This window comes from Zingiber officinale, chromosome 1A (genome assembly GCF_018446385.1).
Source record: "Zingiber officinale cultivar Zhangliang chromosome 1A, Zo_v1.1, whole genome shotgun sequence".
NCBI classification, from domain to species: Eukaryota; Viridiplantae; Streptophyta; class Magnoliopsida; order Zingiberales; family Zingiberaceae; genus Zingiber; species Zingiber officinale.
In genome coordinates, this window is record NC_055987.1 from 116,919,025 (window position 1) to 116,934,101 (window position 15,077).

At 37.3% G+C, this 15,077-nt stretch overlaps 1 protein-coding gene across 3 annotated transcripts; it reads left to right on the plus strand.

Annotated features, from left to right (window-relative positions):
- Positions 1-1,626: 1,626 nt before the first annotated feature.
- LOC122029076 (1-aminocyclopropane-1-carboxylate synthase 1-like) lies at positions 1,627-14,732 on the plus strand. Of its 3 annotated transcripts, none has more exons than XM_042588042.1 (6): positions 1,627-1,781; positions 7,939-8,044; positions 12,820-12,949; positions 13,030-13,161; positions 13,249-13,409; positions 13,493-14,732. In XM_042588042.1, the coding sequence occupies exons 3-6, from the start codon at positions 12,929-12,931 to the stop codon at positions 14,460-14,462; spliced, it is 1,284 nt and encodes a 427-aa protein (XP_042443976.1). In that variant the 5' UTR covers positions 1,627-1,781; positions 7,939-8,044; positions 12,820-12,928; the 3' UTR covers positions 14,463-14,732. The 3 variants fall into 3 exon arrangements, with proteins under 3 accessions (XP_042443976.1, XP_042443980.1, XP_042443971.1); XM_042588046.1 differs by having other exon boundaries at positions 12,824-12,949; XM_042588037.1 differs by lacking the exons at positions 1,627-1,781; positions 7,939-8,044 and having other exon boundaries at positions 12,782-12,949.
- The last annotated feature ends 345 nt before the right edge of the window (positions 14,733-15,077 follow it).

A 15,077-nucleotide genomic window follows, 5' to 3' on the forward strand; every position in this document is an offset into this window, starting at 1 on the left:
TTCTTAGTTATTGTATATATTTTACATGGTGCACTTATATATAATATATGAATCTTATATTATTTTTCTTATTGTTATTTAATTAATATTATTTTGTTTGACTATAAAAATACATATTCCGTATAAAATTAATATTTATATCTAACAATTTCCTTAATAAAATTGATCAAATTAAATTCCATAAATGTAAACTAATTAATTAACTAAATCTATATTTTTAAATTAAATAAATTTCTTAATTAAATCTAAATTCTAATCAAATATAATTAATCCAATAAATAATCTTAATTAAATAAATTTAAAATCTAATTAAATTGTAAAATCTTATATTATTTTTCTTATTGTTATTTAATTAATATTATTTTGTTTGACTATAAAAATACATATTCCGTATAAAATTAATATTTATATCTAACAATTTCCTTAATAAAATTGATCAAATTAAATTCCATAAATGTAAACGAATTAATTAACTAAATCTATATTTTTAAATTAATAAATTTCTTAATTAAATCTAAATTCTAATCAAATATAATTAATCCAATAAATAATCTTAATTAAATAAATTTAAAATCTAATTAAATTGTAATATATTCAATAACTTTTCTTAATTAAATAAATCTGAATTCTAATTAAATTATAATTTAACCTAATAAATATTCTTAATGAAATAAGCGGTCTCGGACACTACATTGATTATCATAGTTAACAAGCCTAACTCGTTAAGTGATCTCGAGTTCATTTCAAGCTCGTTTTAGAGCTCGTTTGTAGACTTGTTAAGTGAGCTCGAAAACTCATTTGTATAAATATTCAACAAACCTAACAACTAAAATAATATAAACTCAACACATCATTGAACATCCCAAACTACTACATTAAACTTCCAAACTCAACATGTTATTAAATATGTTCACGAACCCTTTAATCGAGCCGAGCTCGAGCCCGAGTTCATGATCTTATAAATGAATATGTTCTTAAGCCCTTTAAACGAGCCGAGCTCGAACCCAAGTTCACAAGTCTATAAATGAACATGTTCTCGAGCCCTTTAAACAAGTTAAGCTCGAGCCCGAGCTCTCGAGCCTATAAACAAACATGTTTGTGAGTTTACGAGCCGAATATCTTTAAGCTCGATCTCGATTTGATAAAATTGTCAAGCTCGAAATTGAGCTCGAGCTCAGCTCGATAAGCTAAACGAACGAATTTGAATGAGTTTTTTATTAAATTAAACTCCAAATAACTCACGAACCGTTTGATTTATTTATCTCCCTATCTGCTTGCAAGGGTGATGATGAAATTGTTTACCTGCACAGACTTCTCCGGATACATCCTTTCATATTGAAATATTTTTTATGGATAAATTAAAATTAGTATTAAGAGCTACATAATAATTTTAAAGGGGTTTTTTGATTAAAAACAATTTTAAATAAGTTAATAAAGAATATTTTAATAGGAAAATACTTTATAATATTTTAATTAAATTAAATTAAAAGTAAAATTATTGCTGGAATAAGAATAAGTTTAAAATGAAATGACTTTTAAAAAAAACTAAAGTTTTTTATAAAGTAAACAAGGATATATAAAGTAAACAGAATTCTATATATATAAAATTCAAATATAGGTTCAGAGGGTTTAGATATCAAGATGCTGAAGGGTGTTCGTCGTCCGCCGCCGGCTCCGTGGATTTCCTCCTCCATTGCCATCACGCAAGTGATCAATTTCGCTGCTACTTCGACGAGCCGAGAGATGGATTCTTCGAGGCCTTCCTTTCCTAGTAACTTATGGTTAGCTTCCTTATCGTTGTTTGTTCGAACCCGTCTACCAATCTCGCTTTGGAAATGTATCATTTCGGTACAATTACTGGAATTTTGTGGAACATTTTATGGGTTTTGATCGGTTTACCGTCGTTTCTCGTTGTCTTTGTTCAGGCTAAGTTCGATTTCCCTTTTCCGGATAAAATTTTAGTAAGCAGCTTTGCCCGATCCATCTTAGTGTCGCGTTTAGGGCTTGATGGTTTATACGTTGGATGTTGATTGAACTGCGGAAGAGCGGTAAAACGCTCTCTCTGTTTTGTTCTGTGTTCTGCTGAGTTAGTTTATGCTATTGGAAGTAGTCTAGCAAGAATTATTGTTGTTGCTCTTTGAGTGGATGATCACAATTAATTATTTTCATGTCATGGTTAGTGGGATCCCTGCACATTGATCTATAGCTATCATCCTTTGGCCTGCATGATTAAGCTACTTCTGGGCATTCACCTGGTTAGACATTAGAAGCTAAGCCTTTGGGTTTGACGTCTCTTTAACATCAGTTGTTGTTATCAATAATATTGAACAAATTGTTGATAGGATCAATCATGATAAGGTTGATTCTTAAATCGATCACATGAAATAGTTAACTGCAGATTGAAACTAGTTTGTTTAGGATATGAATATCACAAATCACCCCCACCATGAAACCATTGACGAAGTCTTTGTCTCCCACCATGAAATAAGTACATTGAACACCTTATATCTAGCTGAGAGACAAGAACAGTCTCCTCCGTCACAACATAAGGGCAACTACAAACACAAAGAAAAGAAGAAAAAAAAGCAATATAATGAGGTTCAGTCTAAGACCACTTCGTAGATAGAATTTAAACTGATACAATAATAAGCAAGAATGAAGAGAAATTTAGAAAAGTTACTGCTAGCATAAAAAATCACTCTTGCCCATTATATTGTTCTCGGATTAATGGAGGGAAAAAAACACAATATCACTTCACTGCATGCCTTAGATGACAAAGCCTTTATTTGAGGGAAAAAGAAGCATTCTTCTCTAGAAGCTTTCTAGCCTTCATTAGCATTTGCACACATTGGAATGCATTATTGCAGTTTTGACACACTACACTGTCAAACACTAACAAAAGGATTTTGGCACTCCTTGACTTGTAGTTTGTGTGCTTATTCATGTTAGGTTGTCCCCCTTAGCCAAAATTATTTAAATAATTTGTTGAGACTCGTTAGAATGAGATCATAATTGATCTCCCAGTTGTCACCCAGGGCTTGGTGTGGTGGTAAGAGGTAGGGTGCATTTTTCAAACAACCAGGGTTCAATCCTCACGTAGAGCACACCTACAATGATTGAACTATTGGTAAAGCTATAGTGTCACATCAAAAACCACCGCACTTTTTAGATTTACTTGGTGGACGAAATGTGGGGTTGGACTATCTACCCCAGGATTAGTCAGGTTGTAAGATCTCAATACCTGGTATAAAATAATAATAATAATAATAATAATAATAATAATAATAATCTCCTAGTTACTTAAGCTCCAATTGAAATTAAATCTCTCACTATATATATATATATATATATATATATATATATATAAACAACTTAAGTTAGAGATCTGAAGAACAATATAACAATTAATTAGCTGTAATTAATTAGATTAATCTAGCCATCCTCACTCTTTGGTTACACCATCATTGTTGCCTGCTCAGTGGTCGACTCTCCTTCCTTTTGTAACGGATGGTAGTAGCTTCACACTACTTTGGGATGATTACACCACGTTGACAACGTAGTGGGCATATTTCCTAATATGTTCTTGCAAGTTACAAAATCTCCTCCTATAATAGTTTGTTATTTTCTTATGAAAATAATGGGAGAATTTTTAAAAGGTTATTTATTTCTTAGAAAAAGTCAAGTAGAGTATTTAACTATTTATTAAAATAATTATAGTTTTTATTCAGATAAACTAAGTTTTAATTTTACGAAGAATAAGTCTTATTGTCAATCTATAAAAACAAGTTAAGATCATATGTATCAGATAAGTATTTAAATTAATACAATTTTTCTTTTGTTTTCTCGGTGAGATTCTTTTCGGTGATAGAATTTGTCCTCTAGGTGATGTTTTATTTTCTTTTTGAGATATTTATCCCCTTTGCTTCATCAATGCTCGTATGAGCTATGTTTGCTATGAAACTAGTTTCACTCACTATACATGAATGACAATAATGTTAGAGCAAAAATATAGACAAAAGCTAACCAAACTAATTAAATACATATCTCTAAAGAAAATCCACCAACAATATGCACAAATCTCAAGAAACAATTTGAAAGTTAAAAACTGCAGAATGTGAGCATAAAAATGCAAAGCGAGTGTAAGAGAAAAGTGCATGATATAAAATAGTATATCTTATGACAGAATCTAATAATCAATAAATTACAAGGTCATCATTCATATAAACATTAATTTCTTATCACATCCTAGCCACTTGACAATTGACTATATGTTACCCTGTGATTTACCTCCCTTCACATAACTTTGGGATAAGCTGTGAGGGATGCCTGAGGTGAGCGTAGTCACCTTATTGCTACAATTAATTTTTTATCACAAATTACTCTTAAAATAGATTAGATAAATATATAAAAGTTGGACAACCCACAATCTTCCTAGAGATGCATCTCAGAAAAAATGAGTAAGCGACCCATAATTCACCTAATAAGAAAATATGACTGAGACCTACAAACGCTTGAAAAGACCCAAGAGCACTTTTTGAATGCGGAGTCAATGTTCTATAATATAAGTAATTCATTTTCTCAATTTGTCATACAATTTCTTCAGAGTGCGAAGCCAAAGTTGTATAATATAAGTAATTCATTCCATTTATTAATTCAACGTAAGTAGTTATGTGACTCCTTAAAGTGTGGAGAAGTTCTATAGTGTATGTAATTCACTCCATTCATTAATTCAACATAAGTAGTCACAACTCATTCAGAGTGCAGAGTTGAAGTTTTATAGTATAATTAATTCATTCCATTCATTAATTCAACATAACTAGTCATGCAACTCATCTAGAGCATGAAGTCGAAGCTCTATAGTATAAGTAATTTATTCTATTTATTAGTTCAACATAAGCGGTCATGCAACTCATTTAAAGTGCGAAGTTGAAGCAGTACAATATAAGTCATTCATTTCATCCATTAATTTAGCATAAGTAGTCATACAACTCCTTCAGAGCATGGAGCTAAAGTTTTATATTATAAGTAATTTCATCATTTTCTTGGTTCAATATAATTAGTCACACAACTTCTTAAGGGCACGTTTGGTTCGGGGTTATCGTTGATAACCTTAGTTGGTTATCAACGATAGCCTTGTTTGGTTTAAGTAATTGGTGATTCCTGGTGATGCAACATTCCCACCACATCAGCAATTAGGGAATAGAACCAGGAATCACAAAACCTTGGAAATCTTAGGGTGCGTTTGGTTTGCACCGTTTTCATTTTCATTTTCTGGAAAACGCGCGTTTTCTAAAAAACAGAAAATGACTTTTTGTCATTCTCTGTTTTTCTAGAAAACGATAGCCAATTTTTTAGAAAACGCGCGTGGAAAACGCAAACCAAACACCGTTTTTCAGAAAACGCGCGTTTTCCAGAAAATGAAAATGGAAAACGCGCGTACCAAACGCCCCCTTAGGTTTTCTACGATTCCTGGGTTATCAATATTTTTTTCCAAAATTACCCTTCGAATCTTCCCCAACATTCTCTCGGAGCTCAACGCCCCTCCGCCTCTTCCCCAACAACCGGCGCCGCCTGCTGCCTCGCTCCACCGCCAGTTCGACCTTTCCCCCACTGGCACAGAGCAATACAGCATCGGCACAGTTGACCACTACAGCCCGACCGATGTTTACGAGCTTAAGCCAAAATCTTCTACTGCCTCCCTGAGAGATCAGAAGAGATTAAAAGTCTGCAGCGCATTTCCATCGTCGTCGACCACCACGGATGTGGCGGCGTAGCAAGTGGTCGTCGTGGACTCGCAGGAGGCCGATATCCGACTGGTACACGCTCTGATGGCGTGTGCAGAGGCGGTGCAGAAGGAGAACTTGAAGGCGGCGGGCACCATCGTGAAGCAGATATTCGTCCTCGCCGCATCGCAAGGCGGCACGATGCCCAAGGTCGCTGGATACTTCGCGGAGGCCCTTGCCCATCAGATCTACCGGTCGCATCCCCCTCGTGGCGTTAGCTGCTCGAGTACTCACGAATCCACCGCCTTCGACGACATGCTTCACCAGCACTTCTACGAGAGTTGTCCCTACCTCAAGATGGCGCCGGTAGTTCACAGAGGAGGAGTCGACGGTTCGCAAAGGAGGAGTCGGCGGTTCGTGGAGGAGACAGCACGCTGACGGCTTACGAAGGATGCGCTAGCGATCGTGGAAGAAGCATAGTAACATGAGGAAGAATCAAATTTTTTAATCAAATATTTAAATTTATTTTAATTATATTTTAAAATATATATATAAACTTATTTTAAAATTTAAAAATTAAAAATCAATTATATTTATTTATTACATATATTATCAACTTATTAATTAATAATATTATTAATTTAATTTTAAAAATTAATTAAATATCAAATTAAACAAAGGGTAATATAGTAAATATCAAATTAGATTATAGCATAACCTACGCTCAACCAAACAACATTAGGGTTATGCTTTATTCCCGATAACCTTGGTTATGTGATTACTTGGTAATCACATAACTAAGGTTATACACGATAACTTGAACCAAACGCACCCTAAGAGTGTGGAGTCGAAGTTCTATGGTATAAGTGATGCATTCATTGGTTTCTTAATTTGTTAAGTAATCACACAATTCCTTTTAGAGTATGGAGTTGAAACTCTATAGCATAAACAATTTAATCATGCCACCCTTTTCAGATCACAGAGCCAAAGCTCCAAGGAATAAATAATTTATCTGATATTTTATTTATTCGGTACACATTTGTTTCTCGCAAAGTTTCAAGGTAGTTTATACACTTTTAAGGGATTAACATTTGTTTCCATTCCTTTTATAGTTTATATTCATTAATCAATTTATCATAGCAAGTGTCTAAGAAGTAGCAAGGAGAGATAAATAGCAACAAGACCAACAAGATAAATAGCAACAAAATCAACTAAGGTCAAGCAATGTAAAAGCATATGTTAAGCAACAAGAGTAGAGACAATTATAGAAATAATTTTCTTTTTCAAACCACTTCATAACAAGCAATAAAAATCCATCTCGAAAAATAACTAGATATGCAAGTCGGGAATGAGAACAATTATTGGTTATGACTCAACACTATGAATTTAAATTTTCACATCAAGGACATGGACATCTCACAATTTACATCCAGCTGTGGACTTGAGATGTTTGATATTTATCTACATTCTAGATCCAAGATCTACCTTTAGACAAGCTTGCAATTATTTGAAACTTATAAAAATATAATGCTAACCTCAATTATTAATAGGTACTATGTTGAAGCTATTGTTATTACTCTTATGAGATTGCCTATATCTATTTGTTTCTCTACTCGTACTTTTTTTCCTTGCACCATTTAGCATTGATCATATTGTCTGACTTAATTTGTGATTCTATTGATTTCTTAGATATCTTTTGCTACATTTTTCTCTTCTTTTCCTCTCTACGTTGCATTATTTCAATCGTTGAATCTAGAATTTGTTACCGGTGATGTACTTTTTTATGGAGCAAAATGGTGGGCTAAAACCCCAAAAAAGTTATGAGACTATTAAGTGGCATATTAATGTATAGTTGAGCCTGAATTAGTCATGGTGAAGAAGACATAAGGACATGAAGGTGACATCTAGCACCTGTGGTAAGTGTCTTGGGACATCAACCATGGCCTTTGAGTTCGGTACCTGTCTTTGCCCAAATGTGAATGCCTAGCTATCTTTTTCTTTTAAAAAAATAATAAAAATATAGACATTTGCAGAAGACCAATAAAATAGTAAGTTTCTCAACACCAATCAGAAATATATAAATATGAAAAATTTCTTATCGTGTTTATTTGTCATCTTTTTACTTACTGTTTACTGTTCTGCCACTTTCTTATCTTCATATCGTTTTCAATCAACATTATTCTAGATCTTAAAATTGTATAATATGATTGCACAGTTAACTAAGAAGCAACGAGTCAAGCTCAAGCAAGTCAATTAGCTAATGTGAAGCAAAAGAACAGCATCATTACTAAGATTGTCAGCAGCTAAGAGGGGAAGGAAAAGTAAGTATGTTGTTTTGTATTTACTTGCATTTTTAATTTATTATCACAATTTTGATGATTCAATGGCTTAGAACTTAAATGGTCTCATCTTGAAGTGAAAAAGTGATATTTATTAGTCATAAGTAACTAAGGAACTGATGGTAGAGTGGGGTTTGTGACAAGCCCTTCAAATGGTTAGCACCCCGACAAGTAAACCAGGTGTCCCATTGAGCTACATCTACAGCCGACCACTTGTTTCAAGGGCTACCTTCATATGCAGCATTATGGAGCCCAATCCCATGACTTCTTCTGTAGACTACCTTGAGACTTGTCTGTGGTTTCTGTGTTTAAGTCAATAGAAACTATTACATGCTTTTGAATGAAACAAACTCTTTCAGGATCAGACTAGAGACAACCTCATATGCTCTCCATCAACAAGTTGAAGCCTACCATGACCTACACGTTTTTCTCAAGTACATATCCAGGTCACACTTTCCGGTCCTGGGGAGACAATGCCATCGTAAAAGGATGACTCCTCTCTGGCACTTTGGGACAACAAATTACGTTGCTCTCATGGCTTGATATATGTTCCGATATAGTTGAGCATATGATCTAGATACTGGTCTCTTTATGATAGGTCCAGCTTTGTAGCTCAGTAAGCATTGCTGTGAGTGATAGACACTTGATGTCTAATCGAGTCAAGTCCTAGAAGAATGATTGGATCCGACTGTGATTGAATTAGTGGGACACAATGAGGAAAGCTTCTTGAGAGGAATGATAATGAATAAGGATCAGGGCCTACTTCATCGAAGAAGAAAGCAATGGAAGAGATGTAATAACATGTTAACTTGTCAACAAAGGGCTACATACATCGTTGGTCCCCAGAACCATGGGATGGTTTGGGAGGGGGGTGGTAAATGGGTCCCTACCCTTTCAAGGCCCCCTCTGCAACACCATGTGCAACCACACAAATCCATGTCACCCAGATGCTAACAGTGTGTCCCATGATGTAGTGGAAAGGTGAGGAATCACATGGATGCATGCTTCCCATGAATAACGGTCCATTTTGATATGGGAGCTGCCATTGGTTAGGGCTGTGTTACATGCCATGCTTTCATGCTTTGAGAGTTTTAGGGCAGGGATTTGTTGGTTTTGGCACATTAGGACACTATAAAAAAGGTGACAATCTAATGTCTGAATTTCTAAGGTAAGTTGTGTAGGGGATCGGATAGTTCTGTGACAGAATAACACTAATCGCTTTTCCTAGATTTCACATTGAGCTGCAACTTCCTTGAACCTGCTTTTCCTAGATAAAATTGAATGTTAGATTAAAATTACTATGACGAGACAGTAGACGATGACGATGGCACAGTGGCTCAAAGGCACAGTAAATGTCTAAATGAAAACAAAAGATCAACATCGTGGAAAAATTATTGGTGAACATTGAATGCAACTGTTTGTCTAGAAAGTGGTGCTTTGTAGACATAGTTGGTGGACTACATACTCGATCTACAACACTTAATTAAATCTGAATTTGTATTAAAAATATACCAATACTGATAGGGCTCAATTGATACCCGAGTAATCAGACAACCTAAACTGAATTGGCCCGTGGGTCGCGATACCTAAGTTTGAGAAAACATGGGTCAGAAGAATTATCGCAATGCCTAAGACATCCACAACTACGGTCACACTTCATGCATCGTTAGTTGCAATGCGTTTTTTCACAATTAATGCAATCCGTGGTCGGTCAAGGGCGTAGAAGCATTACATGCCCACATGTCGCATCATGCCATGGTCATGTCAATTGCAAGAAAGAAGGTTGTATTTGTCTATTGACTACATTTTTCCAAATCTATAAAAAGCTAGACAATTACTAGGCTCCAAGGTAATTTGACCGATTTAAGCATCAAAGGCAATGGGTTGGATATTGCCGCACTATTTAAATGCATTCGGATATTGCCGCACTATATAAATGCATTCTCATTTAACTAATCAGGTAGCTAATTAGCTAAATACTCATATTAAATCATAAAACTAAAATTTGCAGCCACCAATTTATTAAACAGGTACTTATGCTTGTCACAAAATAAGTGAGTAGTTAATATCAAGTACACATGAAATAGCATAAACACAACTAGAATAAAAGATTACTACAAATTATTAATACTATCAACAACTTATAGTGTCATGAAATAGTATAAATATATCAATTCTCGACCTAACGCATGCTCTTGGGAAAAACGGAATCACCTACAATCCAATAGCATAAATAATTTTTAACAAGGCAAGTATTATCGTAGAATAAATTTAAATATCAAAACTATCTATTTAAGGGTATCCTTGAGTGCCCAAAGTCATTCAACTACTCATAAATACTCGAAAACACTTAACATATTGATACTGACCTGTCATGTGGCAAAAGGCGATTCGCTCGCCCCCAGCACCTCCGTCAACCCGTCCCTAGACCAACACGGAGGAGGTAAATCACGGGTGACTACTAGCCATTAGTGCAAATGGCTAAGACATGGGGGAGGTTATGCTCGGTCACGCCGAGTTTCGATCCCAAGACCTCATATGACAACTCCCCATGTCTTAACCATCGCACCGTCCCGAGGGGATAGATATTGACCCGTCATGGTAAATAAGTTCATGAGGGATACCCATTTATGTTGGGTACCTATTAAATGAGTACCTATTGTAATCCCTGAACGAGGTCGCTTTCCCGTGGAACTGTCAAACACTTTAGCATCCTACAGACACGCCTCACATACGGTGCATTAATTGCGAATGATTATTTTCATTTAATGCAAGCTCTTATGTTGCATCCAATGTTCGAACTAGGCGAGAACAGAGGCATGACTCATCCATATGCCCGAACATGACCTAACCATTTTGACTGCGAGATGGTTGGACACATAGATCATACTTTTCAGAACCCATTGAGTCACGTAAATTGTTGGGACAAGATTTGCACAAGGTGAAGTGAAACACCTAACACTATTCCCTTAATAAATAGCTCTTGTTCTTTCCCACTGCAAATTCATTTGATCGGGCTCAAACCAATTTGAGCTCAGACTTCCCACATTGGACTTTCTAACATTCGGCTTCCATAGGTTGGAGGAGACACTCAATTGCATTCATGCCAAGCTTCCTCCATAACCGTTTTCCATCTAGTCACTAAGTTTGATTGTTGATTGTACTAGATCATTGACCGGACTGGAATACCCCAGATCATGATTGTTAGCAAATAGTTAAAAACAGAAATTTTGGTAGTATTTCATTGTTTTATATTTTGGTAATATATTTTCAATGATGATGGAAAAGGATAAATTTTGTACAATTGAATTTGAATAATTAGGATGCCTATGGATTTATGACGACCACGATGATGATTCTCGTTGTTGACTTGGTGGTTATGAATCGTCAAGCACAGATATTCACAAATTTGATATTGTTCATAAGTGCTAGTTATCTGAAGTTTGACTCAATCATCCCAGTTCTTATTCTTCTCCTAAAGTAATATAAGAATATATTAGTTAGATGCTCAAATCTACGGATAAATGAGTTAACGTGTGAAACATAAAACACATACTTAAGACTGAGTGATGGTGCATAATTGTTTTCTATAACTGATGTCATGCAACTATTTGAGCACGGATCCTCTAATCTGTAAATTACAAATCAAAGGATGGTCTACTTTATGGATTGGTCTATTTTGATGGACCTATCACTTAAATAGATGGGATCCATTATAATCCATCAATCACGATTAGTGAACTATTCTCTGACCCGCAATTTACGGACCAAAGGATCCCGTCAGCAACTATTTGCGTCATACAAAAGTCTAATAGGAACACTTCCTCATATGGAATGGAAAAAATCCTATCATCAAAAAATCCAATGGCACATTTTGCTTCTGAGGAGATCGTGTTTGTTTAGCAACCATCAAAGGTCCCTTTGACATAGTCCTCCTTTCTGATTTTCTTTGGCTTAAATCTTTCTGTAAACTCATCTTGGATTCTTGCAAGTGGGTCTGCTTAATTATTGTTAGCTTGACCATAAAAATACAGATACTCTCAAAATTTGAGCAAATTTAAATTTATAAAATATTATTGCTTGATTCAACTCGGATACAATTATTAGATACTTAAACTTCGGTGCATCACCTAGATACAAATGCTCCCAAAAATATTATTTCTTGCCGTACTTGCAGATTAGGGGGTTACTCGGGCTGGTATTTCATAAGTGGGATGGGAACTTTATCATTTTGGTCTTCTTTCAAGATCTCCTTAATGGCGATGCATGTCTTTTACTAGTCAATTGGAGGCCCATCACGCAGCAAGAAGTGGGTAGAGCCCACCAAATCTTTACTGATTCACTTAACAAACTCAAATGAAACGAAGATGCATGACAGGATAATTAAATAGGTAGTTTAATTAGTGTATGAATTAATAATCCTCATAAATCATCCCACAAAGTTTTTTATTTCTTTTTGGTTTTTCAGCTTACTTTTAAATCATCTTATGCTATCCCATAATTAAGTAGATTTGGAATTTGAGTTATTTAATTCTAAGTCAGTCAATGGTAAATTCTGTAATGAAATCTCGCTATGGCTCTCTCTCTATATATCCAATACCCCTCCTGCTATCCCACAGCCACATCATTACTACACCAACAAACCTTTCTCGGTCTTCTTCCTTCTCCGATCCTTCCCCAACCTTCATCTTCTCTTCCTCACACCGAAGCAGCAGCATCTTTGACAGAAATATAATGGCTCAAGTTTTGCTCTCTAGGAAGGCTGCATGCAACGCCCATGGCCAGGACTCCTCTTACTTCCTGGGGTGGCAGGAGTACGAGAAGAACCCGTATGATCCAACCACTAATCCCACCGGCATCATCCAAATGGGTCTCGCAGAGAACCAGGTTCGTATTCCCACACTCTATGTGCATGCATTAGTTTTCTTGTCGAATCGATCGTGACCAATCGATTCGCCTAATTGCAGCTCTCTTTCGATCTCATCGAGTCGTGGCTGGAGCGCCACCCCGACGCCGTCGGACTTAGGCGGGACGGTGCCCTCGTCTTCCGCGAGCTCGCTCTTTTCCAGGACTACCACGGCCTGCCCCACTTCAAGAAAGTACGTATTTAGTTTCACTTCGATGGCGGAATTAATTTTTAATATAATTATGTTTCACGCATAATTATATCGCTTCGGGTCATGCAGGCATTGGCTGATTTCATGGGCCAATTAAGAGGAAACAAGGTGGAATTGCAGTGGCGCAACCTCGTCCTTACCGCCGGCTCCACCTCCGCCAACGAGACTCTCATCTTTTGCCTAGCCGAACCCGGCGAAGCATTCCTCATCCCCACTCCCTACTACCCAGGGTAATTAATTATATATGCATAATCACTTTTTATGGAACTAGTTATAATCATTAGCCTTAATAATTCTTATAATATTTGAACAGATTCGACCGGGATCTGAAATGGCGAACCGGCGCCGAAATCGTCCCCATCCACTGCTCCAGCTCCAACGGCTTCCGCATCACCAAGCGCGCCGTGGAAAAAGCCTACCAGCAAGCGCGCAAACAGCGCCTGAGCGTGAAGGGAATCCTCGTCACCAACCCTTCCAATCCGCTCGGTACCTCCCTCACCCACGCCGAACTCCGCACCCTCCTCGACTTCGCCCTCGCTAAGGGCATCCACCTCATCAGCGACGAAATCTACTCCGGCACCGCCTTTGCCAGCTCCCCGGCCTTCGTCAGTGTCCTCGAGGCCATGCAGGTACATCCCCTGAATCTCGACCTCGCCGACCGCGTCCACGTCGTGTACAGCCTCTCCAAGGACCTCGGCCTCCCGGGCTTCCGCGTGGGCGCCCTCTACTCCGCCAACCCGGAGGTGGTGGCAGCCGCCACTAAGATGTCTAGCTTTGGCCTTGTCTCCTCGCAGACGCAGTACCTCCTCGCGGCGCTGCTCTGTGACAATGACTTCACCGCGCACTACGTGGCAGAGAACAAGAAGAGGATCGCCGAGCGGCACGGACGGCTCGTGGAGGGGCTCCGCCGTGCCGGTGTAGAGTGCCTGGAGAGCAACGCGGGGCTCTTCTGCTGGGTGGACATGCGGCACCTGCTGCTCGTTGACACCTTCGAAGGGGAGATGGAGTTGTGGCGGAAGGTGGTGTACGAGGTGGGCCTCAACATCTCGCCGGGGTCGTCATGCCACTGCGACGAGCCCGGCTGGTTCCGCCTTTGCTTCGCCAACATGTCAGAGGAGACCCTCGACGTTGCGATGCAGCGCCTCCAAAATTTTGTCGCCTCCTCCAGCCAATGCAGCGGCCACGGAACCCGCAGCTGGCCGAGGGGGTCTATTAGCTTTGCGAGGTGGATGGTGGGCCTATCGTCGTCACGCGATCACCGGCGGTCGGAGAGAGGATACTAGTTCATTATTAAATTTATACAACCATAGGCATCATACTTGATACTTAGTGTGAATGTGCATGTCGTTATAAATATGTCCATGATCTTCTGTTTCCCCTGTTTCTTTTGAACAAAAGATCATGTAGTAAAGTTTCTCCATTCTTGATTTTTTTTTTCTTGGAGCATTGATTTGAAAGTGCCCAAGGTTTCATGTGGGAAGGAGCTGGTTTTGAGTCTATATACTTTAAAAACCCTGCAGTTTGTTTGTCTTTCATGTGGAGAGTAGTTTATTGGAAGGAACTTCTAAATAATGATTACTATGCCTCTTTTATCTTGGAAGAACTTTACGAGTAAGTAAATTTCTTCATAGATGGAGTATCTTCAATAATTTGTAGCTATGATTTTCATAAATTGTATAATAATATCAGTATTGACTTTATGATGGTCTTGAGACTGTCTTAAATATTATTGGATAAAAGGGGTAAGTTGTTTGTTGTCTTTTTGACTTCAAAATAATCATTGCTGTACCTCTTCTATCATGGAACTTTATGACAAAATATATTTCATTAGAGATGGTCTCATCTTCAATTGTGATAGTTTTGAGATCATTATAGAGGTAGGGATTAATTTTCAGTAG